Source organism: Bacillus rossius, chromosome 12 (genome assembly GCF_032445375.1).
Source record: "Bacillus rossius redtenbacheri isolate Brsri chromosome 12, Brsri_v3, whole genome shotgun sequence".
NCBI lineage: Eukaryota > Metazoa > Arthropoda > Insecta > Phasmatodea > Bacillidae > Bacillus > Bacillus rossius.
The window spans coordinates 2,974,035-3,001,971 of record NC_086339.1 but is presented as its reverse complement, the minus strand read 5'-3'; the positions used below and the strand labels follow the sequence as shown (position 1 = coordinate 3,001,971).

The window sequence follows — 27,937 nt, the reverse complement described above, 5'->3', positions numbered from 1 at the left end:
TCGCTCGCGGATGCCGGCGTCGCTGCTTGAGTGTGCTGGCGGGTCGTCTTTGCCGAACCGACGAGAGAGGCTGTGACGAGTCGCGTCATCCCGGGCCGACCCGACGCCCGAAACATCGAGAACAGCGTCGCTTGTTCACGCCGCTCCGCGCGGCGGCCCGCGGAATTCCCCATGGCCGCCCAGCGCCGAGGGATGACGATGCGTGGGAGCGGGGGGTGGGAGGTGGGCCAGCGACGACCCTTGTAATGCGGCCAGGCACGCGTGGCATGCCTCACGCCAGTGGCCGTGCGGGGCCGCCAGCCAGCTCCTCAGATGCTGAGCCCCGGGTGTGTGCGAGGAAAGGGACCGTGTATGCCGCAGGTGCGCGGCCACCAGCGGGCGCCCTCCGGCTCGCGCGAGCTGAAGGAGCTCTTCAAGCGAGATGCGCAGACGAGGCTGGACCAGGACCTGGCCCGGCTGCTGGCCTCGGCGCCCGAGAAGCAGCGCCCGCTCATCAAGGAGGAGCTGGACAGCTTCTCGGAGCTCTTCAAGCGCTTCCTGCTGGAGGAGGGCCCGTCCGTCGAGTGGGACCGCATCGAGAAGCTGCCCGACGACGCGGTGGGTACCCACCACCTCACCCCTCACCCCTCACCCCTCACCACTCTCCCCTCGCCACTCTCCCCTCACCACTCTCCCCTCGCCACTCTCCCCTCGCCACTCTCCCCTCGCCACTCTCCCCTCGCCACTCTCCCCTCGCCACTCTCCCCTCGCCACTCTCCCCTCGCCACTCTCCCCTCGCCACTCTCCCCTCGCCACTCTCCCCTCGCCACTCTCCCCTCGCCACTCTCCCCTCGCCACTCTCCCCTCGCCACACTCCCCTCGCCACTCTCCCCTCGCCACTCTCCCCTCGCCACTCTCCCCTCTCCCCTCGCCACTCTCCCCTCGCCACTCTCCCCTCTCCCCTCGCCACTCTCCCCTCTCCCCTCGCCACTCTCCCCTCGCCACTCTCCCCTCGCCACTCTCCCCTCGCCACTCTCCCCTCGCCACTCTCCCCTCGCCACTCTCCCCTCGACACTCACCCCTCGACACTCACCACTCGACACTCTCCCCTCGACACTCTCCCCTCGCCACTCTCCCCTCGCCACTCTCCCCTCGCCACTCTCCCCTCGCCACTCTCCCCTCGCCACTCTCCCCTCGCCACTCTCCCCTCGCCACTCTCCCCTCGCCACTCTCCCCTCGCCACTCTCCCCTCGCCACTCTCCCCTCGCCACTCTCCCCTCGCCACTCTCCCCTCGCCACACTCCCCTCGCCACACTCCCCTCGCCACTCTCCCCTCGCCACTCTCCCCTCGCCACTCTCCCCTCTCCCCTCGCCACTCTCCCCTCTCCCCTCGCCACTCTCCCCTCTCCCCTCGCCACTCTCCCCTCTCCCCTCGCCACTCTCCCCTCTCCCCTCGCCACTCTCCCCTCTCCCCTCGCCACTCTCCCCTCGCCACTCTCCCCTCGCCACTCTCCCCTCGCCACTCTCCCCTCGCCACTCTCCCCTCGCCACTCTCCCCTCGCCACTCTCCCCTCGCCACTCTCCCCTCGCCACTCTCCCCTCGCCACTCTCCCCTCGCCACTCTCCCCTCGCCACTCTCCCCTCACCACTCTCCCCTCACCCCTGTTCCCCAGTGTTATAGTTAGAGACTGGAAAAATTCGCGTTTTCATTCCGCGATAGGCTAGAATACAAGTGCGCTTAACTTTTGGGAAGCCTAAGATGTACTTCAAGCTCTGTCCCTGCCCGAACACGCCTGAATATTCACCTTCGGCCAACCTCTGGTTCATTTATATATATATATATATATATATATATATATATATATATATATATATATATATATATATATATATATATTTCTCTGTTTATTTTAATGTAGCTATACTAACCTAACTAACCATCCGTAGTGTTTTAAAGTTTTAATGTAGCTAACCTAACCAACAGCTTTTAATATTTGAATTAATTTTTCCTGCGCAAAAATAAAACAAATCCTGAGGTTGGCCGAAGGTGAATATTCGGACGTGTTCGGGCTTCTCTTAACTTTTTGTCGCTTCAGTGATTGGAACACAGTTTGCCTGAAGGACTGTGAGCCAATGAATGACCCTCAACGTAAGAAGTATCGAATCACAAGCATCCCAGTTAGCAGGTGTCACAAGTCGGTAGCCAATGAGCAGGGGATGTTCGCTCCAGTATGTAGAGGACTGCAGAGTTTATCCCAGAGGTCATTGTAAACGTGAATGTTTCCGGTCCCTAATTATAGTACCTGGATGACTGAGATTTGCTCGGTATTTTTTTTTGTTGGTAAATTTTGTTTTTCAGAAATTATATTTAAATACGAATTACATACTGATGAAGTGATGAAATATGAATAATATTTTTCGATCTTACCGACATAATAATAAGAGGTTTTTTTCCAAAGATCGTTTAAGCATTTTTAAGTGAAGATATGAGTTAAAAAAGACACAAATAATATAAGTAAAGAATTGATTTTCTTGATCTAACCTCAAACCAAAAACACTCAATGGCTTAGTGTTGCCTAACAACGCCATCTACTGGAGTAGCTTTAGTGTTGTTGTGTCGTTAAAGCAGTTAGTTGCTACCAATTTAAAAAAAAATGGTATTATTACTCGCCAATAGATGTCAGAAAGAGTAATTTTTGTTAAAGTTAATTTTTGAAAACACTGATAAAAATACATTTTCTAAAAATGAATCCTAGCTATATCGATTTATCGCCCCCGAAACCCCCTGCATACTAAATTTCATTAAAATCGTTTTAGCTGTTTCGGAGATTCAGATTATATATGTGTGTATATATATACATACACACACACACACACATACACACACACACAAGATTTGCTCGTTTCCAGATATAAGATTAATCTACCATTTTTATTTGCATTAATTTTACCAACAAAAAGTTTTTTGACTCATTATTTGAACTGTTAAGATGAGCAGACACTACAAGGCAGAGGCAGTAATGTTGGACCTTCAAACTAGTCTTAAAAGCGAGTTTTTTCTGACTGTTGTACGGGCTTGGCGTTAAGACTGTTGTGTGGGCTTGGCTTTCAGACTGTTGTATGGGCTTGGCATTCAGACTGTTGTATGGGTTTGGCATTCAGACCTGGTGATGTTCTGGTCTGAAACTTGGGGCTTAGCAGATGTAGGTCTCTGGTGTTGACGAGTAGAAGCAAGAAGCCCTGTTGGTTCTCGACGACTGCTTTAAGCCTTGGAGACACAGGGTGTTCCTCGGGTCGTCTGCCGTGGAGGTGCTGAAGGCGGTGTGGGTGTGGCAGGTGAAAGACTACAGCGCTCTGCCCCAGCCCACGGCCGACAAGGTCCACGACATGCTCGGCAAGCTGGTGGTGGTGAAGCTGAACGGGGGCCTGGGGACGTCCATGGGCTGCCACGGGCCCAAGTCCGTCATCTCCGTGCGGTCCGGGCTCACCTTCCTCGACCTCACCATGAAGCAGATCGAGGTAACGACGTACTTGGAGCATTGTTTCAGTTTCAGCTACAGGACATCTTACCAGCGGTGCGATTCTCTTGTGACTAACCCCCTGCCAGTTTTGTATTATCAAACATTGAGTCTGGCCTACTCGGAGCCTCCCAAGTGCTGCTGACTTGACTAGGTTGAATGCCGGGAAATAACTTTCTAATCATCAAGAAGGCACACCTGTGTTTTTTTAGTTAGACAAAAAATAGTAATAAATTAATATACTACGTATTAAAAATAAAAAGACTTTGCATAATTTTTAACTTTTTACTGTGTTTTACAAAAATATCATAAACATTCCATGCTAAAGCAAAAAAAAAATAATATTTGTATCTTGTAAATATTTAATATCCTACCTAATTTTCATACCAGTCCACAAAAAAAATTAAATTTTGTTTAGTCTAGAATTGCACAGATATTTTTAATAGTTACTATGATAACTAAGTATATTTTTTTTGCAAGGAAGTATAGAAAAAAACTGTCAATCTATTCAGCTGATAATTTTAGCCTCTTTCTAGTATTTGGTAAAATTGACAGCAACATTTATTTTTTTCCATCCAGATATGCAACTGCTGGGCATTAGCTGTTCTTCTGTTAGCATATTATGTATAGTGTGTGTATGAAGTAATGAGTTCGTTCTTTTTGTCTGCTATAAAATCATGCTGCCCACTCTTAAACCCAACGGAATGTAGCAGAACACAGGCTAGGCATCTTGTAGGGTGGACTTTACTGATTTTATAAAAAATTTTGTGTTTCAATTTTCAATAAGAAAGCAATTTATGTATAAAAATAACATTTTCTAACTTTGTTCACTATCAATTAAAATGGTGAAAACGTGTGTTGTCGTGAGTGCCCTTGGCTTGTCGCTGGTATTTAGTATTTGAGAATATCGCAGGCAAGAAAAGCTGTCATTGGGCAAGTCCGATGCCTGCTCCCAGTGAGCGTGTGGGGAACCACACCCCTGTTAGGGCAGTATCGTGTATCCTGTTGCTCCGTTTGGCTCATCCTGTCTTGTTTTCAGCACCTCAACAAGACGTACAAGGTGAACGTTCCTCTGGTGTTGATGAACTCGTTCAACACGGACGAAGACACGCAGAAAACCATCCGCAAGTACGAGGGCCTGCAGGTTGAGATCTACACCTTCAGTCAGAGCTGCTACCCGCGAATCAGCCGCGACTACCTGCTGCCCATCCCGAAAGATGTCGACGTCGACGCCAACCTTGAAGCGTGAGTACCGGGGGATGTGTAATCTTCGCTACTACTTCGTCCCAGAGGGTCGCTTGCACCGTGGACCTCGGACCACACGTTTCCCACGTGCTTGTCATTCTCTCCTTTCTTTCTGGCTGCCCCGGTTGGGGTTCTACGTGTGGCCTTTTGTTTCAGGTGGTACCCTCCCGGTCACGGTGACTTCTACCAGAGTTTCAACAACTCTGGGCTGTTGAGGAAGTTCATCGAGAAGGTAATGTTTACAATTATAAGTACTAACATCTTGGGTTACTCATGGACATTGTGATCCTGGCAAGGTTTACTACATACCTACTACAGAACTCGGAAGGTTTTACATTTATGGGAGATACCTCTTTCTTAGTATAGTCACATTTTCCAAATTCTTTTCTTGAATTAAATTTTGTAACATTTATGAATAGACTAAAAGTATTTTCTCTTGAACTGAAGTGAACTAGCAAACACTTTATAGCGTAAGTCCATGTGAAATCAACCAGTGGGGTGAATAAGGTAATTTTTTTGATGTTCGTTGTATTAGTTATTATTAAAAATCCAAAATTTTTAGATTTTTTTTAACAACCCATTTTAAGTTGGAAAAGTTCATAAATTTTAAAATCTTTAATTTAAGGTGTGTTTTGAATTATTTAAATTGCTCTATCTTCAAAACTATTTAAGCTAGAAAAAAGTTATAATAAGATTGTTCAACTGATGTTTACAAGTTTTGGTGATTCATTTTTTCCACGTATAACATAAATTGCACGTCCTTTTGGGCATTTAATTACATTTGTAATCCACATAAAATTCTGAATAAGCACTGTGAATTTCACCATTCTACATTAGTATCTAACTGTTGTTACAAATGTAAGTTGAAGCAAGATGTGTCACTCGACTTTGGTTGGCGATTAAAAAAATTCCACCAGATCGAACCTATGAAGGGCTTTAAATTCCAAACTAGAGCCAACATTCCAAAAATGAAAAATACGGGTTCTTATAGTTGCCTGAAGATACCCTGTACCAAATTTCATCCAAATCTGAGATAGTGGGGTGGACACCATGATCTGGCATGGAATGCCCCTGAGGTGAAAGGGGGTTTAAAGAACAGGTAGAAGTGTTGTTTAGTGAGACAGTTAATGAAGACAGCGGCGTAACAAAGCAAGTTGTTTTGACTTATTTGACGTGACAAATCTCGACGATAGGTTCCTTCGGGCCAAGCTAGAAGTGTGTTGAAGTGTTGACTCGGGAGCGGTGATGGACGGTGGCACTCCGGCAGGGCTACGAGTACTGCTTCATCTCCAACATCGACAACCTGGGCGCCACGGTGGACCTGCGGATCCTCAACATGCTGCTCCACCCCGAGGGCAAGAGGCCGGAGTTCGTCATGGAGATGACCGACAAGACCAAGGCCGACGTCAAGGTGAGTCCGTGCAGTGTCATTGTGATAATGGTGTAACAATCAGACTCAAGCTGTCTTTAGACTGCTCTATCCTACCCTCATCCTCCTGACTCCATGCAACAGCAGAGTAGTCTCCGAGGTAATAACGATGCAGGCGTGGCCTTCGGGATTCACAGAGAATGACTGCACACAACTAAAATAGCACATTATGAACTGATCATTTGCATAACGAACGCCAGCAGAACCACAGGGTCGTTCTCTGCAATTATAAAACTCCAACCAGCCAATAAATCGTCTGACGATGCCGAATCACCTCTGGACTGCTGAATGCATGCACAGATTCCAACTCCAAGATGACTACATATCGCCGGTCACACTCAATTCATTCCAGATAAGTATATGCACTGGAAAATGTCTCTAGTACATAAAAGATTAGTTGAAACAAAATTATTCAGTTAAATTGAGTGGTTTAATTGTACAACCATTAATGTATGATAATTTTTATTTTTGCTTATATTATATTTAATTTGTTTTATTTTTTTTTGGTTTTAGTTTTATTAAGAATTAATTTTTTGACTAAACTTTATTATACTTGTTAAGGGGCCCGTCTAGTCGAAGTGAATGTGTGTCGCTGAGGCGGGATGATAAGAGCAACGCGTTGGTATCGCCTATGAGCTCAAGGCTATGAACTGGCAAGGAGAGTGTTCTGTCTGTAGACTGCTGTAGCATAGTAGGGTACTTCAGCTGGTTATTTATAAAAATTAATATTAAAAAAATAATAAAAAAACTTAATTCAAGGTCTTGTAACTTTCCTGAATTAGATTCACAAGTTATTTAATCCTGTAGCTGCTTTTAGGAAAACTTAGTTGGTTTCCAAAAGACTAGAAAGTACAAGTTACCACCGGGTGTGTATGTGTGGCGTTTCATTTTAACCTTCTTGGGGGGGGGGGGGGGGGGGGGTCGTAGAGGCGAAGGAGCGTTCTTAGTCTGGGAGTGAAATAGAGGTGGAGCCTCCTTGCCACAGGCTGGTGCCCTGTTTCAAGGACAAGTTCAAGGGCAGTCTAGCTCTCGGTAATCACGTGTCCCTGAAAACTCATTTAAAATATTTTGTTTGCTGAAATTGTATTTTTATAAACTGTTTGTAGAAAGATATTTTGTACTTTGAATGGTTTTTGCTGTAGGGAAGGTGTAGTTTTGAATATATGCCATTGCAGTGACGTGAGTCAAAAACTACATCTGTCTCTTTCAATTTTTTTTTTTTGCTATTTTTAAAAATGGCATTTTGGAGAATTTTTTTTTTTGTAGATTTTAAAGCTCAAATTATTATTTATCAAATTATTATTCCAGTTGGGAGCCTTTGAAAGACGGTGGAATGTTAATTTTATTTTTGTTAAAAATTTTTAATATTATCTTATGCCATGCTGTCGATTGTTTGAAAATATAATATTTGTGGGCACCACTGTGGTTCAGTGGTCGGATTTCTTGCCTCCCACTGAAGCAATTCTCGGTGAGATTGCAAGCGGGAAACAGGACGGATGTTTCCGTGAACAGCGGGGTTTTCTCGGGGTACCTCTGTTTCCCCCTCCGGTCCCGGGAGTGTGAGCGACCCTGCCCTGCCCCCAGGGAGGCACGCTGATCAAGTACGAGGACAAGCTGCGGCTGCTGGAGATAGCGCAGGTGCCCAAGGAGCACGTGGACGACTTCAAGTCGGTGAAGACCTTCAAGTTCTTCAACACCAACAACCTGTGGATCAGCCTGCCCGGTGAGTGCCATTGTGCTGCATTTCATATTCTTTGAAAAGTTTTTTTAGTTTAAATAATACTTGAGGTAAGCTTTTGGACATACACCATTGCTAAGCACTTTTTCTATAGAAGAAAACTAAAAAAATACCCAAAAGACAAAAACAAAAATTAAGCAAAAAATTGCTGTTGTTTATATCCTGTTGGCAACAGCAATTTTTTGCTTAATTTTTGTTTTTGTCTTTTGGGTATTTTTTAGTTTTCTTCTACAGAAAAAGTGCTTAGCAATGGCGTATGTCCAAAAGCTTACATCAAGTCATGCACTCCCATTGCACAAATCTTTCAAAGATAATGTGAAATAATACTACTTTAGGTGCTTTATGGAAAAAAATGATGGTAGTGAATCTTTACGAAGCGTCCACACCATGCAAAGAAATTTTCACAGGAAGATGGCGGACCAATGTGTATGTTGTATGTGAACATAAACCCTTATGTAGTCATGTTCATAAAAATTAGGGGACTGCCTAATGTATTTATTTGGTGAGCCAAATGAAACTTTATGATAGTGAAAGTACCGTGGAATAAATTTAATTTAGTAAACTAAAATAGTCATAGTAAAGGGTAATTTCAAGTTTTAAAGAACCTCAGGATACTGGTATTAACAACTATTATTATAATACGTATTTTCCTTACAATATACTTTCAGGCTTTCGTAGCGCAATGGTTATTGTACGCAGTTAAAAAAATTAAAGAAATGTGGTTCAAAAATTGACACTGGAAATTTTTTTTAAATTTTTTAATACTACACATTACTAGATTATAAATTTTTACTTTGAACAAATATATATGAATGTACTTAATTTGTTTATCGTAATGCTTTAATATTATTAAATACATAGCTCAGACCATTGGATTATTTCATACTAGGTAGGCGTATATACTCAATTTTTAGTTAAAGTAATATTAAATTAATTTTTTTTAGGAAATTAATTACCATGAATTCACATAGGTATAAAAAATAAATCTTTATAATAGTACAACTATCCGTTATATATATAAAATTATATAATTATCTAACGTGTAGAAACTATAAAGTATTAACAAAGCCGAGGATTAGTATTTTTTCAAGTCTTTTTGTTTTTATTGTAGATGTTTCATTATATAGTATTAAATTATTTTCTAATAAATTTAAAGTAATTAATTAGAATAAACATTCAGCATATATTGAATTTCATTATTAATTAAAATTCATCTAATTATTTTACTAAATTTAATAATTAAAATAATAAACATGTTTATTTTAATATTGAATACTGAGTATTTATTTAATTAATTTTTGTTACTGTAAATATAAAAATAGTTCAGTGTCTTCAATCAAAAAGAAGTATAACTTCTAATGCACGTACATAAGTACACATAATATAGTGAGGCGGGGTTGGCTGGATTTCAACCAGTGGATGGTTGTAAATATACTATTTGTTCATCACGTATTTTGACCATTCCGCTTGAGTGATTCAAGTGTTTGGTTTTTGGTTGAAGCGATCGAGCGGGTGCTGGGGGAGAACACTCTGAACATGGAGATCATCGTGAACAACAAGTCGCTGTCGAACGGGATGAACGTGATCCAGTTGGAGACGGCCGTGGGGGCAGCGATGAAGTCCTTCGAAGGCGGCCTAGGTAACTAAACAGTGTCCCCGACACGTGTCACCACTGTGCAGTAGTAGCAGTAGCAGCTCAAATAATCAGGTTAAGGCAAAAAGGAAAAAAAATATATATAAAAAGATTTTCTTTTAATCTCAAGCACACTGAAAACAGAGAGTAACTATTCATCTTTGAAATTGGTGGAACACTAATGTATTTTTGTGCAAATTTTACACCTTGTAAATTTTTGCGGTTATTCTACTCTGGTTTTTAATTTTTAGAACTGGTTTGTCCTATTCTCCCCACGTGTGGGTGAGGTGGCATTTAACAGTGGTTGGCGTGACCATTAGCCAGTGTGGTGGCCTGGGAACAGCGGTTGGCATGACTGCCAGCCGGCGTGGTGTGGCCCGGGTACAGCGGTTTGCGTGGTGTGGCCCGGGTACAGCGGTTTGCGTGGTGTGGCCCGGGTACAGCGGTTTGCGTGGTGTGGCCCGGGTACAGCGGTTTGCGTGGTGTGGCCCGGGTACAGCGGTTTGCGTGGTGTGGCCCGGGTACAGCGGTTTGCGTGGTGTGGCCAGGGTACAGCGGTTTGCGTGGTGTGGCCCGGGTACAGCGGTTCTTGTCGCAGGGATCCACGTGCCGCGGAGCCGCTTCTTGCCGGTCAAGAAGACCTCGGACCTGCTGCTGGTCATGAGCAACCTGTACAGCATGCAGAGTGGCTCCCTCGTCATGAGCGCCCAGAGGATGTTCCCCACCACGCCGCTCGTCAAGCTCGGCGACCAGCACTTCTCCAAGGTACCCGCCCCGGCCCCTTCTCCTTGTATAAGTGTGTGTGCAGAGGTTTCAGATTGGTATTTTTTTTTTTTTTCCATCCTCCACGTCAGAATTGTAGGTAGATATTCACTTTAGATGCCGTGCGTGGTCTAAAATTTAAATGTGCTGGCCTAATAAAGTGCCGGGTAGTAAAGGAAATAGGCATGATATCTGGGCTCATCTTTTCATTGCTTCACCGGGACTGGTGGTGCCTAAACAGTCCCTAACTTTTTTTTTGTTGCAACCCTAGATAATGTCATGAACCAGCTGGGTAACCCAAAGTAACCCCTTCCTTGTGGTTTCGTAACATTCCAGTACAGTTATGTCCCAGTTGTCAAAGAACTGATCGTGTCGCTCGGGACTGACCCTACGACCCTGGGTTCGGGCTCCATTACTGTACGAGACGCAGCACAAGTTTGTTGATGAGCTGTCTCGTTTGTCGCTCGCTGAAACAAGACTTTTTCTATGAAATCCTCACCTTGGCCAGGGGTTCTGGGTGGCTGTACCTACTAGCGCTCCCTGCTCACGTGGACTCGCTTCATGGACACAGTCAGTACTCCACTGTAATGCCCACGGTTGTGTCTCGAGTGTCCACACGAACGGGGCGACGTCAAGCCCTCTCTTTGCCTGTGCTTTACCCACATCTCCCACATCTTCCACGACTCTCGATCTGTGCGCGCCTCTCAAGATTGCAATACAGGATGTCCTCACAATTCTGTAGACTTTCTCTGGCTTTTTCCTTGACTAAAATTACAAATTTCCTTGACAAATTTTTCAAAAAATAGTGCACTTTTTTTTTTTTTTTTTCTCTGAAAGAAATAGACAATCCAGCCTCCACTATCCCTATAGCTGTACTAGTTCAAACATAACCTTGCATCATCCTTTACACTGGGTATGATGTGTGCTAAAAAATTGTCTAGAAAAGAAATGTGTTCAAAGTCTGGATGGTGGCACCCCGGAGTATGACTTTTCCCCTCCCATTGCTATCACTGAGGAATTTCCATGACTCTTCCAGGATTTGAAGTAAATTTCCTGACTGACTTTCAAGAATGTGGACACCATGCAACATCATTCGCTGGCTGAATCATCTTCAGAGACTCTTAATATTTATTTATACTCTTCACCGCATTCACTTTCTTTACATCCCCATTTTCACTAGAGCCATAAGATTTTTTTTGTAACATTAACTTTGTCGACCGGGCTTCATGCGTGCGCCACTCTGCTAGCAAGAGCAGTCAAATGGGGTTAAGGCTAGTGATTAACTTGTGTGCTATCATGGCTGTTAGCTGGATGTATCAACTTAGTAAGGACGGCCTGCAGGTGAATTTGAATGCGGCCGGAATCCCGCTTCACGACGAGGATGCAGTGGATGAATTATGACGCAAGTTGTCTAAATACCTGAAAAAAGATTTAAGCGAGGCTGGTGCACAGTCTGGAGTAGGCACCATAGAGTTAGGAAGGCGTAATATGATGGCGGATTTGGAAAGTAAGATCGTGTATGACAGTTTTGGTAATATTCCCAGTATGCATAGCGGACAACCCGAGGAATTAATAAAATTCTGCCTCGAAATAGATTGTATAATGGAGTTAAAACTTTTTGCGACGGATGTAGAATTATTACGTTGCGTGATCAGTAAATGTCCAGGCGTGACACGTAATATAGTAAGTAGTTGTGTTGAAAAAGCCTTTCCAAACAGTGTTCGGCTGATTGGAAACAAACTACGGTACATGTGTAAATGCCCTTGAAGCCCACTGTGGGTTCTGGATGATGCGTCTCGACCAGACGTGTCGCAGGAAGCTGTCACCTTGTGATTGCAGGTGAAAGAGTTCCTGTCTCGCTTCGAGGACATCCCGGATCTGCTGGAGCTGGACCACCTGACCGTGTCGGGCGACGTCACCTTCGGCCGGGGGGTGGTGCTGAAGGTAATCCCACCGTGCTGTCACAGCTCACGGCACAGTTTGTACACCAGTCCCTCACTTCAGTTTGCACTGCCCCAGTCTTGAATAGCACGACTGTAAATTTCAGTTAGCACGAAATCGTCACAGGCAAAAAAAAAAAGCTTGGGCATGACGCCACGAAGTCTACTTCGACTTAAAAAAACAACAAATGTGCCGTGGCATACATTTAGCTACACAAAGGGGGAAGAGATGCACGCGCAGGTCTGACTACGATGTCGACTGTTGTACAAACATCAGCTGTGGCAAAGTTCAGTTGCGGCTATTGGGTGTAAAGGACCGAATGTTTTTTACGTCCGCGCGTGTGCCACCACGCCGCACCGTTGTCGCCCGGCCAATGACCGGGCCTCGATGAACTTCAGTCTGGCCAGTGGCAGTGAACTATTACAACACACAGCAACGTCTGCCGGTAACTGTACGTGCGCAAGCACCTGCAGTTGGAATCATGGCTTCCAAGTGAGAGCATAATGCATTGCGTTCAAGAATTTGAGATAAATCTAGAAGTATTACGGCGTGCAGAATGTCATGAAGGCCACACGTATGTTGGTCGCACTTTAGTTTTAAGCATGTCATCTTTGCACAAAAAAAAAACATTCAAAATAAGGACTTCATCAAATATTTATAAAAGTCTAATGGTGTTGGTTGTACTAGCAGTAATATATTTGACAGATACCGGAATAGAAATGAACAGATGATTCACACGGAAAGGGTTGTTAAATGAATGGTGCAATGAAAAAAAAATCACAGGCCTAACAGGATTGGCGTGAACCAAGCGGTAATGCGCGAATAAGCACTTTAATTTTTAAAAACATTAAAATGTAAATATGTATCTGGACAGTAATACCAGTTTCACTGCCAGTAAAGGATGGTTTTAAAAGTTTGTGGAAAGGTACGCGACGTGAGTTGAAGGTCACGCCCGGGCGGGCAAGTCAATCAGTCAACTGACGATAAATATCTCCTGTTACGCTGTCTCGTATTTGTCATACAAAGTATTCAATGGTAGGCTTATAAAGATAAATGGTGTAACATATTTATCATTGAGTGTTATTCTACACATTTATATTACGTAAAGAATATTTCCATACACATTTTGAAACACATAAAGTTAATTATAAATTAGCCTTGCTATTTAACACAAAATTTTTTAGAAACAAATTAGTTGTGCTAAATGGGAGATTGGTGTACTATAAACTTAATTAGTCTCATTAATGTGAAAAAAGTAGGTTGAAAATTTTAGAAATTTCAAAGTTTTCAAATTTATGGAGCCAAATTAATCGTCAGTGTTAATTTATTTCCACGAAATAGACATGGAACTCGTGATGCCTAGAATTGCAAGGTTTTCGATCTTTTAGGGTGTGGTTTGTTAAAAAAAAAAAATGCTGTCTTGATGTACAGTGGGTACAATCTTGTGCTGGGTAGAGAAATATTACTCTTAGTTAGAAATATCACTACGAAGAATTCTTTGAAATTACTGCCTGGAAATGGATGACACGTGTTTAGGCATAGGTTACGTGTGAATGTGATCAGTGTGGAAGTTTTAAAGGATTAAATTTGGGGAAAGATATTGGCCACGCCTACGGCAAGGGACTGACTTGTCGTCTTGGTCCAGGGCACGGTGATCATCATTGCCAACCACGGGGATCGCATCGACATCCCATCCGGATCCAACCTCGAGAACAAGATCGTGTCGGGCAACATGAGGATCCTCGACCATTAGCCGCGGTTCGCTCGAGACACTGTTGGAAATTTCCTGTGGCATTGTTATTTTATTGTTATTTTATTGTTGTTTCCTGTGCAGCGGTTCTTATTGCAAATAGTCACTGTAATTGTCATGCTCATATGCAAACTATAAACATGATTTAAAAGAGTGGTTTGTGTGCTAATGCAGAGATAGTAGGTGTATATCACAGGATAATAGTATTTTATTATGGCAGGCGTAATGATTATAATGTAAAAGTTTTGTTGCATAATGCACCATATCCAAATGTTGGCTGGACTTATTAGTCCGTAATAGCAGTATTTTTTAAAGAAAAAAAAAAAGAAGCATTTTTTATGTGCCATAGTAGATTTTAATAAGAAGTTATTCATTTTTCTGTGCAATAAGTGTTTATCTTATATTAAAATACTCATAAATTGTGAGAGATACACAAATAAAACATTTTAAAGATTAAAATTTAGTATCCTGCTTTGTGATGAAGTATGAAGTTTATTTTTAAAATAAAGGTTTCATTTGAACTGTGTTCAATGTGATCAAACTGTAGGTTCAACTTCTCGTTCACTAAAAAACACACTTGAAGGTGACAAGTTAGTTGAGAAACTGATTTTGTTTTTAAAGAAAGTATAGTGTGTAAGAAAAGCACAAATAGAGTTTTAATAAAAAAAATAGATATTTCCTAATAAAATTACATTTCCGAGTGTTACTGAAATGTGTGAGTGAGATTCTGCAATTAAATTGTTTCAAATACGTTGCTGTGAGTTTTATTGGAGTACGTGAGATGTGTGTTCGCTGAAACCCAGTTGAAAACTTATGAAACAGGTGACTAGATGGAAGAACTGGCAATAAATACAGAGTATTTGTGTTTTTGCTGTAAATGTGACCCTGGTGAGTGCTGCTGTCTACGGGACACGATGAACCATGTGTAACGGACCTCCTTGGGTTCGAAGCACACCACACGTCACGTCCCGACGCTGCACTCCCGGCAGATATTGGTTAGCAGAGCATGCAGATAACAGGAAGCAAGGTCTTCATCCACTGCTCTTTGTGTATTTTATTGCTTACAGCATGATAAGATGCACGTAACCGCCCTGCCATTTTCAATGGAATTCTTGGCCCGTAAATTCAGCGTAATGTATGCACAAGTGTTAGGCAATAAACATTACAAATGTGGATTATGTAAGTAATTGCCCTTTTTTATAAGTTATTAAAAGTTTTTTTTGGTGCAAAACAGTCTTTATTATATAAATGTGTATATTTTTTCATGGCCTGTATTGTCTACTAAGACTAAGTGGTCTAAAATAAATAATACATAAACCATAATATTTGATCATTTTATGATTATTATATATTATTAGAGAGGGTGAAAAATCGTAAAAACAATATAGCCGCGAATTAATGTGATTCGTTAATTACTTGTGATTAAATGCGAAAATCCCATATTCCTGCGAATGGACACTAAAAACGTCTCGTAAACACTTTGCTGGGCAAACTAACATAAAAAATACATTTTACAATAATTTTTAATGGAAAATTTGACATTTTATATGTTAATTTTTCACGTACATGTAATCAAACCCTAATATTTACTCTAGAAACAAACCACGCCACCATGTTGCCAAAGAATTGCTGCCAACATTTTTTTCGGCATTGTCAAAAACTTTACAAACAATACGAGAGAAATAAAATATGGCCGCGGTATATTCTCTTTATGAACTTATCGAAGTTACTGCGTACAAGTAATGTCGTTGAATCTCGTAGGCAACGGTACTACGTCCAATATATTGACGATTCTCAATGTATTTCCGTAGCGCCATTTGCTACAGTACACATACGGTGCAGTAAATCTTTGCTTTGTTTTTACCGTTGGTTTTTACGCTGTTTGCCAACAAAGTGTAATTTTTGCGGAATTTTTGATATAAAGTGCTCATATTTTACCATACAGTAACTGTTTTTACGTGTTTATGATAATATGGGGCCGACCAAGTCCGTTTCCGTACATTAGCGCGCATCGGAATATAGGTAAGGGCCATCATTTTTATGTTAGCGATAAGAATATTTTGATGTGCAAGCCGTGCAACCTTCGCATCAACTGGGAGTAAAAGGATACGTCGGAAAAACATATTAAAACATCGGGTCACATTGACAGACTCAAGCAATTTTCTGAGCAAGATGACAGGAAACATTAACCACACTGCATAACAAAAAAAAAAGCAAAAATTGAGAAAGAGGAATTTATTGAAGAGACTGTGAAAATGTTTCTCAAGGCTAATATCCCTTTTAAAAAAATTGATGATCCAGCTGTAAGGGAATACATCAACAAGTACATTCCTGGTTCTGGGGACATACCCCACGCATCTACACTGAGAAAAAAATATGTCCCTGTGGTTGGTGAAGCGCTTATAAAATTCTATAATATTGGTAATAAATGCTATAAAAATTCTAGAAGTAAATATTTAAATGCTATAAATGACCATAATAAATGCTATTTTTCACCCTCTCTATATATTATATATATATATATCTATATATGATATATATATATATATATATATCATAAATTCATCTGTGATTTATTTAAGGTTTCACACATCAACTTTATTTGGTGAAGCTGCAATTTGACTACAACAAATTCGAAACTATATATTTCCTTGTTGAATGGTTTGTCCCAAGACTATTTTAAATGACTAGGTGGTCACTTGAAAGGATGTCTCGGACTCATCCCCATTCAATATACATACCTACTATGTTGTAGATACTTCTTCATTTGGTAGACTTCTACTGATAAAATAAGTTCATTAACAAAATATTAACATTCTTGTAAGGAGTTATTTAAAATGAAATCCCTTTTGAAGTCTGCTACAAGTATATTGAAACACACATGTTATTCAGGGTTTTATAACCCTTTTTTGGTGCCAACGAAGTGTAGGCTTGCTTTGAAGTGGTCTATTTGTTTGCAAGTCATGAATTTATTTTTTTTAACGAGAGAAAGTGTCTCTTGGAGACACCAAAGACATTCGAATCTGAACCTCCTTTCTTACCCAACACTACTCTAAAAGAAATAAAATTGTAATAAAATGTGAAAACTTTTATTAAAAATAATAGTTCACACTGCTTTGGCTCAACAGTAATATTGGTAACAGCTTATACAAATAATTTCACATTAACTATCTACACTATGCAAAGAGTAGGCCAACCCTTAAAGTTCGTTAATAAACGTTCTCACAAGCATTTAATATTATAAATATAAACCAAAAATAACCCCCTCACTTTGTACAAGTTTTTCCGTCATTATGACGTACAAAATTTTTACTAACAAAAATGAAATTGTTACACAACTAACCCTATTACACAAAAAAAAGTGAACCATTTATGAAAACACAATACCAGCACAGACACAAAACGCAGTGGGCTAACAACAAGACAATTTTAACAATGACAGTAAATGCAGCAAACATACGGACTAAAATCCTTCCATGGAATTCTTGTGCTGTCTGATGTTTAAGTTAGAATGTGTTCATCTACGCTGCTGTGGTGTTGTCCTTAATACCTAGACACAGGAAAAATTTGCGGGTTCATTTCATGATATGCTAAAATTTAAATAATTATACAGTTGCGCTGCTTCTGCTATTGGTTCGCTGTTAATATGTAGGACTCTTGGCCAATTAGAGACCATCAATCAAAGAAGTATCCAACCACAAGTTACCCACTTGAGACGCCTCAAAATTCAGCACCCAATGAACAGGTGCCGTTTGCTGAAGTAGGCAGAGCATCGTGGAGTCTATCCTGGAGGTCATTGAACTCGCGAATTTTTCCAGTCTATATTAATACCTGTTTCGGTTCATTGTTGGGCTTATCTGTTTGACATAGCACATTTAGGATTGTTGTCTGTGAGTTAATGTTTAATTTTTATTTTTTTAATTTGCAATGACAAAAAGTACAAAAAAAATTGCAATTGCATATCTCCAAGAAATTATATTAAATCAGAAGAAAAAGCGTATCCAAACAGTGTTCGGCTGATTCAAAACAAACTACGGTACATGTGTAAATGCCCAATGCTAGCTGCCTTGAAGCTCACTGTGGGTTCTGGATGATGCGTCTCGACCAGACGTATCACCGGCTAGGCAACGTCTCTGCTGTCGGCAGCTCTGACTGCATCAGGCGTACAAAGTCTGCTTCTGGGTTTTCACATTGTCGCAACTAGTGCACGTTTAGACCACGATAAGAGGGAACAAACATTTTAGGGACCACATGGGGAAAAAAAAATTTTGTTAGCTATAACTTAGATACTGCCACAGACTTGTTAAACAAAAGATTTAAGAAACAAAAGACATAAAATATTATAACTTAACACACAAATCTTATCAGTTTTATTCTTTCTTAGCACATTTTCGCCAAATTCAACTAGGTACTGTAAATGAAAGTCCACATTACTGTTAAAAAATAAAAAAAGCCTGTTAGAAATAATAGACAGACCATTTCTTAAAACAATTTTTTACTACACACTATTTACAACCCCAGTAAAAGATACATGGCTAAGCTCAACCACAATAAACTGGCTATAATTGTAGCACCATCATTCTAAAGCTGTCGGCACTTACATATGGCTGATATGATTGATATGCAGTGGTTGACAAATAAGTTGAGGAAATTAAAGACAGCCCAATCATCACATCAGATGCATCAAACATCACATTAAATATAATTTGAATAAAATAAATATTCATGTTAAAAAAATCAGCCTAATTAAAATCTCTTTGCTCTTAAATTAACTAATATTTGTTGGATTCTTGATGTTCATGAAGGTATTATTTTACAGTAAGCAGTCACAGCGAAGGCTCCACTCAGCCACACTCGGGAGCATGGCGTGCTAGATTAGGGAACGTCAATACAGTTCAAGCGGGAACACCAAAGAGACGTGGTGATATTCAAACAGGAAATACAAACAGAAATTAAAACCAACAGCGAAAATGTGGCGTGACCTGGCGATCAAGGCCGACAAACTCCAAGTCCACACGAAAAAAAAAAAAAAAAATTGAAACGTGAGCAGCTCAATACGTGTCGGATCACAGAAGTTTGGGAACAGAAGAACGCCGGATTAAAGAGAGTGGTTGTACTAATATTCTCAATGAGAGTTAACCGAACGAGTTATGAGCTACGCAGGTAGGAGTTATTAGTTTTTTTTTTTTTAAATCCTTTTCAACTTGTTATTACATTGACATGAAAAATGGGCTTGTGCATACTTACAAATTATATGTATATTTTCTATTTTATTTTTTAAATGATGCCTCATGTTGATAGAGAGCACGTTATAAAGTTTTGTGCGTGAATGACCAAGCACGTACGAACAAAGGTGGCCACTTCGTGCAGGTGTCGGAGGCGAGGTAGTTCACCGCCGCCGACGTGCGAGCGACGCGCTAGGACATGATGTGCAGCCCCATCTCGCCCTGCAGGAACCCCACCAGCTCCCTCACGACGAGCGTCTGCAGGTTTGCGTTGTTCATGAGCAGGGGCAGCAGCAGGGCCGCGTCCTCCACCCGCACGTCCGCCAGCACGCTCCTGAGCGACTGCGCCAGCCGCTCCTGCTGCGACGCCGTCATGTCGTGGAGCAGCACGTCCGCCACCGGCCGGAACTTGCCGCGGCCCATGGCCGCCGCCGAGCATGCCCCCACGATGCCCCCTGTGAGCGTCCACACCGACAGTCTACGTCGAGATCATGCCGACACGACGACCAAGAAACGACAAAACATCATTTACTTGAAATGGAGAACCGAGTCTTGGACCCGGCCGTAACATACTCAAATTCCTGTCTTTTTGAAAACAGCTCCGGCCACTCTATATTCCCTATGGATTTCTTGAGAACCCCAGTATTAAATTGCAGCTGATATCAAGTGAAACAGTAGATCAGCGACTTTACAATCAGGCCAATCTCTCGTGGAAAAAAAAGTCTCACCTAAGCTCTTAAAGCAGAAAAAAAAATTTACGTCACTATACATACATTAGAGGTAATGTTCACAATAATTTTATACCAGCAGTAAACAAATAAAACACAATTGAATTTTTGTGCCTAACCTAACTATTAAAACTGTTTTACTGACTGATTAGGAAGGAGGTTAAGGACATGAAAACAATGCACTTTCAAATATTTGTTTGGATTTGTTTCGACAACCCCCTGTCCTCGACGCCCGCACTGGGGTCGCACGAGCTCTCTGGCCACTCACCGATGAGCATGCCCGCCGGACCCAGCAGGAGTCCTCCCACCATGGTGCTGGCCCCTGCCACGCAGCCCCCCTTGAAGCTCTCCTTCACCGTCACCCTCATGTTCCTGCTCTCCGCAAGGACCGACGCAGCGTTCAGCAGCTCCCTCGTGTTGAGCGGCATGGCGACGCTGTCCAGGGAAACACCCGCCTATTGCCATGTGCTGATACGCTCCCACGCAGGGCACACAGCAACACAGTGGAACGGAGTTCTTCCCCCTACTTTATTCTCCCATTTCCTGAAGCTGCTTCTGTAAGTCCTTCCCACCTCTGACCCCCGCTAGCCCGTTCCACTCCTGTCCCGTACTCACCTAGAGCGATTGCTTCACTCTTTAGTTCATCTCCACTCCCTCTGTACTCACCCCTAAACCCCTTGACCACTTTAAATATCTCAACAGACTTTCTACCTTCCTCCTCCCATGCAGTGAGTCCCACCCGGCAGAGCAGGAGGGCGAAACCAGGATAGTTCTTAGAATAAGGACAAATAACGCTTTTTGTACAAACAGTCAAGTTGTTCCAATGAGCGAATGCGTTCGGCAGTTCAGGAGGAAGGTAGACCTAAGGAAATAGTTGGAAGTACTGCTTGACACCAGGCGTAGGGCCAACAGCAGCAAGCAGAATTAGAGGTAAATATTTACTTGGGCGGTATTTCCGAAAAAAAATGTTAAAAATCCGAAAATACCTTTATTTTATGCTCTTCAACTTCCTCTTTTCATTAAAAGTGGCGGAGGTAAGAAATTCCAAATACTTTAGGAGATATCGAATTTTTAATATTCATCATATGTAGTTGAGCGGTATTTGCAAAAAAAAAATGTTAAAAACCCGAAAATACCTTTATCACATGCTCTTCAACTTCCTCTTTTCATTAAAAGCGGCGGAGATAAGAAATTCCAAATACTTTAGGAGATATCGAATTTTTTAATTTTGCAATACAAGACCTGTGGAACCATTCGAGCGGCGCAATTTTTGTTATTTTGCCGTGTGTTCGTGAATACGTGAATCGTGAATGCGTAATTAATAAAATGGTTGATTAGGTCTGGTCAGTTACATTATTAATACTTTCAAACTAAGCCGACATTAAAAATTATTTTGTGAATTAATTTTAATGGCTGTTTAGTTTTAAAATATTTATAATGTAACTGACCTGACCAAACAAACCCGGACAGAGGGTGAACAGTAAACTAAAATGGTCGATTAGGTCAGGTCAGTTACATTATAAATACTTTCAAACTAAGCCGACATTAAAAATTATTTTGTGAATTAATTTTAATGGCTGTTTAGTTTTAAAATATTTATAATGTAACTGACCTGACCAAACAAACCCGGACAGAGGGTGAACAGTAAACTAAAATGGTCGATTAGGTCAGGTCAGTTACATTATAAATACTTTCAAACTAAGGTGATATTAAAAATAATGTGAATTAATTTTAATTATTCTTTAGTTTTAAATTATTTATAATGTAACTGACCTTACCTAACAAACCCGTAACAAAGGATGTACAGTAACAACTCACGTAAATTTTTTTGTTACTTATTACTTGCATGGGATTTCTTAGAAATAGTAAATGATGCCAACATTCAATTTGTTTTCTTAACACTGTTTTAGTATTCTTTGAGACATGCTGCCGTGTAGTAACTGTAAACACGTCTCAGCGAAAGGTAAATTCATGGATAACTAACGAAATAAGAAATGATTGTAAAATTAAACGTAACCTATATACTACAGCTAGGGTATCTAATCTTGACAAAGACAAACTGCTATACAAACATTATAGTAAGATTCTTAATAAAAAAATCTTAGCAGCAAAAAGTAAATATTTTCATAAAATTATCTCTAATTCTTCTAACAAGATTAAATCTATATGGGATATTGTTAAAACAGAAGTATCGAGACATCCTAATAAAAATGATAAGATATCCCTAAAATTAAAAGAATCTACTATTGAAAACCCAGTTGATATTTCTAATGCTTTCAATAAACATTTTTTAAATGTTGCAAATCACTTAGTAACTAATCTTCAATCCTCTCACGACCCTTTAGAGTTTGTCCAAAATGCTTTTTCCAAAAAATTTCCTAAAATTCAATTTTCCCTTGTAACTCCTCATGAAATAAGTTTAATCATAAAAAACATGAAATCTAAAACTTCTCATGGTTATGATGAGCTTAGTAGTAAAATAATCAAGCAGTGTTCTGATCAATTATCTAAGCCTCTCAGTTTAATTTGCAATATCTGTTTAATTACAGGTACCTTCCCTGATAGGATGAAATACGCTGTAATTATTCCATTACATAAGAAAGGTGAGAAAACTAATATCGAAAACTATAGGCCAATTTCGTTATTGACTACATTTTCTAAGATCCTTGAAAAAGTCATTTATAGGAGATTACTTGATCACTTAGACCAATATCAAATATTAACATCATCACAGTTTGGCTTTAGGAAGAAAAAATCTATTGATGAAGCTATATTCAACCTTGTAAATACTATCCAAACAGCATTAGATAATAAACTTCATGTAGTTAGTATATTTTGTGACCTAGCAAAAGCCTTTGACTGTGTCAATCATAGTATATTGATTAAAAAATTGGATTTTTATGGTATTGTTGGTCAGCTTCAAAAACTTCTAATCTCATATTTATACTACAGACAACAAAGTGTAATGTTAGTGGATACCTGTTCCAATAAAAAGTTTGTCTCTCGCTCAGGTTGTATAGGTCCCTTGCTCTTTCTTTTTTATGTTAATGACTTACCACATATGCTTGATGTAAGAGCTTCTGCTATTCTGTTTGCAGATGATACTAGTATCATAATACAAAACCTGTCTCGCACCCAGTTAATTGAGGAATCTGAAAATGTACTCAAACTAATGATTTCTTGGTTTAAGTCTAATAAATTAACTTTAAATTTTGATAAAACAAATTTTGTTAACTTCATAACAAGAAACCAAATGTATGAAGATATTAATATTTCTTGTTTAAATAAAAATCTACATCAGTCTCATTATGCGAAATTTCTGGGATTAATAATTGATGAAAAAATAAATTGGAAAAAGAACATAGAGGTATTATGTAATAAACTAACATCTGCATGTTTTGCTCTTCGCTGTATGGTTGGGAAAGTTGATGTTGAGGTTATGAAATTAATGTACTTCGGGTATTTTCACTCACTAATGCAATATGGTATAATTTCATGGGGAAATAGCTCGGAAGCTATTAAAGTCTTTATAATACAAAAAAAAGCCATAAGGATTATTTGTAATAGCAAGCAAAGAGATTCATGCAAACCACTTTTTAATAAACTATGTATTCTCCCATTGCCAAGTCAATATATCTTTTCAGTTTTAGTGTTTTTAAATAAAAATCTGAATATTTTTAAGCCAAATTCAGCAATACATCCATACGAAACTAAAAAATGTGATGACTTGCATATAACTCGGGCAAGAACTACTTTACAGCAGAAAGGCATATATAATACTGCTTTGAAGTTATTTAATAATCTTCCATTAACTTTAAAACAGCTATGTAAAAGTAAAAGTAAAAATTTTAAATATAAATTAAAAGAATATCTCATCTCAAAAACATTTTATTCTGTTGATGAATTTTTAAATTGTATTGATAATCATAACTTGTGTGTTAACATCTGAATTGTGTGTGTGTGTATATATATATATATATACACATATAATATTAAGGTGTCCGTACACAAAGATATTTTAAACATAAACACACAAATATACACATAACATAACTATTTTATATATATATATATACAGTGTTGTTAAAAGTACTCGGAAAAAGTAATTGGGCTCAATTACAATTACTGTGGTGACAATGTAACTAATTACAAGTAAAAATTACTTTACATAGAAGTAATCAGTAAAATTACAATTACAATTACAATTACTTTCCGCTACCATTTTAAAACTGAATTACGATTCAATTATTTTACACACTGTTACATTAATAAATATACATACATATATGTTTTGTTAAAAAAAATGATTTCGTCTAATGATTAAATTTATTATCTTTAATTAAATGAATAATATTTGAGGACAAACTTGCTTGAATAACATCAAAAGACTTCATACAAGTAGCTACCTGTAATAAAAGTAACACTAAATTTTGGAATTGACCTTACAAAACAATTGCATTATAAAGTTCTCATCAGATAGATTCCCTCTTTTGATGGCAAAAACATCTTTACCAACACTAAAAAGACGCTCATTATTAACGACTTCTTCAGCATTTGAATTTGTCGCAGTATCACTTCGGTTACCTATACCATCCATGATTGCTATGCGTTTGAGAGTAGTGGACACAACACAAGTAAACAAAATGAGAACAAGAAGGCAAATATATATAGAACCTGACAAGCCACTTCTGTGCTTTGTCATTTTTGATCATAGATGTTGTGCATACGATCGTATCACTACAAGCTTAAAATTATAAACTTTACTAATACAAAAATTTATGTTCTTCTTGTTCTTAATTGTTATCATTAAACGTTCCGAGAATAAAAGTAACGGCAAGTAAATATAAAGTATCGATTACCTCAATGTATCGATTACAATTAAAGTTATGTATTCCGATTACAAGTAGGAATTACATTTTTTAAATGTAATTCGTTACAAGTATAAATTACTTGAAAAGTAATCGTTACAAGTAATCCGATTACTTGTAATTCGTTACTTAACAACACTGTATATATATATATCGTACACAAAGATATTTTAAACATAAACACACAAATATACACATAACATAACTATTTTATATATATATATATATATATATATATATAAAATAGTTATGTTATGTGTATATTTGTGTGTTTATGTTTAAAATATCTTTGTGTACGATATATATATATATATATATATATATATATATATATATCGTACACAAAGATATTTTAAACATAAACACACAAATATACACATAACATAACTATTTTATATATATATATATATATATATATATATATATATATATATATATATATATATATATAATAGTTATGTTATGTGTATATTTGTGTGTTTATGTTTAAAATATCTTTGTGTACGCATAACATAACTATTTTATATATATATATATATATATATATATAAAATAGTTATGTTATGTGTATATTTGTGTGTTTATGTTTAAAATATCTTTGTGTACGGACACCTTAATATTATGTGTACAATACATGTATGCTATACCCCTTTAATTGTGATATGTGTATTTAATCATGATATTGTTTATAACTTTTATCTTACTATGTTATGGATTTATTTTTTATTTTGTATGGTATTGTATATACTGACATGTTCTACACCATTGAGCAATTGCTCATTCATGGTCGACGGAACGTAACTATAAATAAATAAATAAAATAAACTTGCGCAACAATATCAAAATAACAAATAAGACTAAAATTAGAAACGTTAAAAACTCACCTAAGTTGGAGGCGGTAATTAAACACTGTTTTAAACAATAATTAAACTAAATAATCACGTATTAGTTCATTTGAATTCTGGCCTATCACGAACAATCACGTGACATCATTATCCAATAAAAAAATAGATACTCGTACGTAAACAAGAAACAATGGTGCACGCACGCCACAGGAATGCGCTGGTTTTGTGCTGAAATTTAAAAATTCGATATCTCCTAAAGTATTTGGAATTTCTAATCTCCGCCGCTTTTTATGAAAAGAGGAAGTTGAAGAGCATAAAATAAAAGTATTTTCGGATTTTTAACATTTTTTTTCGGAAATACCGCCCAAGTAAATATTTACCGAATTAGAATCTTCATCACTGTTCAATGAAATTTTACCAGAACATGCATGACTTAACAAAATATCTGTAAAAACTTGTTAATACAAAAATGGTTTAATGAACGCAATGAACTTAACTAATAAAAAAATAAAACAAAATATGCAATCTATTGCATACGAAAAACCATGTAAAAGTTAAACTAATTAATTACCTTGAATTCTTGAGTTTACAATAATTAATAACTCATAACCTTTAATGTTTGGTTAATTGGTTCTTGTTACATCAGCAATATGTAACCTTGCTCTCGGCTCGGCGAAACCTTATTTACCTAAGAGAAAAAACTATCAAACTTAGAAATCCCCATAACACTCTTCTGGGGTAAACACCTCTCCCTGACCAACTTCAACAAACAAAACTTCACTTCACTTATTCACGTTTTTGGCCTTGGGGTGTATCCGTTTAGCCATAAAAACCAGGAATTTTGGACTTTTAGTATTTTATCTTCAAGTAACAGTCATGAAGAACCAATTTTGTAGAGAATCTATTGTACGTGAGCCGATTTCTCCCACGTTAGTTTACAATTTACCTTGCGTCTGCTGTACGGGCGTTTGACGAACGGGTTGATGAACTTTGCCAGTGCGGTGGCCTGATGATGCAGCGTGGTTTGGCACAACTTCGTTGTTCAGCAATCTTTTTTTTTTCATATGTGGCCCACAGCTCTACGCCAACGGCCAAAGGGTCAATTTGTTCCAGTACAAACATTCGGTTTCAAATATCAGCATGAAGACATTATTCGTTATCAAATATCAGCATGTAAATGTTACAACTATGCCTTACCCGGGACTCGAACCAAGGACCCCTCGCACCGTAAGCCGGTGTGCATCCGACTACGCTACGGAGATCGGCCAGAGCAATTATCGTTAGACTGAGAAAACCTTGACTTGGACAGTTGAGAGCATGGAGTTTAGAGGCTAGTTGGAATATAGACGACGTGCGTCACGGGGTCGCCATGTTGTCTTCAAACTTTAACACCATTAGAGGCCAAATACTGATACATATATATGTGCATATTCGGTTGACATAACAAATATTCGCGGTTATATGGTGGACATTTTCTTTCTTCAAATAGTGATGTATATAATGCGTCACGATTTTTTATCAGAGGACATTGAAACAATAGGTGATTAATATCATGATTTGCTGAGCCACAATCGCAGGCAGGAGATAGGCTGCAAGGTGCAATTTAAATAAATGACTTTTAAAGTAGCCATGATTGAATTGTAAGCGAATTAGAGTAGAACTGAAGGATCTCGTATGACGAACGTGGGGAAAACCAAGTGCGTGGTTGTAGAGATGGTTGTATTAGTTTATACGATTGTGATAATTCAGTTTCTTTTCCTTTGCAAGGACCACAACAAACAAAAATATGGTACACATTAAGAAAAATCCCCCCCGTCTGCGGTTTTTTTTTAAAATTAGTTTTGCAACTGCTATATAACTTATAGCTGTTTGTCTCTCATTATGAGGCACGGTAAGTTTATTTAACATTTGAACTGTACCCAATAATAAAATATTTTTTTTTTTGTAATTGGAAAGAAGCCTCTGATTAGCCCACAGCCAATCGAAGCCCACACATCGTTTGCTGAAACCTCAAACCTTTTGAATTCGACGTAGCTCCCAAAAGTTTAGCAAATTGATACAAATATTATTATTAATTTATTTGCTAAATCTGAAACGACACATCTTTCGCTTTCTTTCTACTTAAACAAAATAATAAAAAATTCCAGAAAAACCTTAAAATATTTCTTTTATCTCAGACATTCTATACAGTGGATGAATTTCTCACATACTAACTGTTTGACATTTTATTCTACTTCTTGTAATACAATAACTTTTATCTCACATTTGATATTTAG

General features: G+C 38.9%; 3 protein-coding genes across 7 annotated transcripts in view; 1 reads left to right on the top strand and 2 right to left on the bottom strand.

Annotated features, from left to right (window-relative positions):
* LOC134537360 (UTP--glucose-1-phosphate uridylyltransferase) overlaps positions 1–14,746 on the top strand; it is a 54,896-nt gene extending 40,150 nt beyond the window's left edge. For all 5 annotated transcript variants that reach the window (XM_063377709.1, XM_063377711.1, XM_063377710.1 and 2 more), the window contains 10 exons: positions 361–597; positions 3,316–3,498; positions 4,537–4,742; positions 4,899–4,974; positions 6,010–6,153; positions 7,756–7,894; positions 9,411–9,548; positions 10,141–10,307; positions 12,144–12,248; positions 13,891–14,746. In XM_063377709.1, the coding sequence (XP_063233779.1) occupies positions 361–597; positions 3,316–3,498; positions 4,537–4,742; positions 4,899–4,974; positions 6,010–6,153; positions 7,756–7,894; positions 9,411–9,548; positions 10,141–10,307; positions 12,144–12,248; positions 13,891–13,998 (1,503 nt within the window). In that variant the 3' untranslated portion in view covers positions 13,999–14,746. The remainder of the gene's footprint in view (positions 1–360; positions 598–3,315; positions 3,499–4,536; positions 4,743–4,898; positions 4,975–6,009; positions 6,154–7,755; positions 7,895–9,410; positions 9,549–10,140; positions 10,308–12,143; positions 12,249–13,890) is intronic.
* Positions 1–27,937, bottom strand: part of LOC134537381 (uncharacterized) — an 843,397-nt gene that overhangs the window by 461,810 nt on the left and 353,650 nt on the right. The gene's annotated exons all lie outside the window — the stretch shown is intronic.
* Positions 17,069–26,436, bottom strand: LOC134537358 (protein C19orf12 homolog). Its single transcript, XM_063377706.1, has 3 exons — positions 26,233–26,436; positions 20,217–20,383; positions 17,069–19,675 (listed from the first exon to the last, which is right to left on the bottom strand). The coding sequence occupies exons 2-3, from the start codon at positions 20,374–20,376 to the stop codon at positions 19,413–19,415; spliced, it is 423 nt and encodes a 140-aa protein (XP_063233776.1). The 5' UTR covers positions 20,377–20,383; positions 26,233–26,436; the 3' UTR covers positions 17,069–19,412.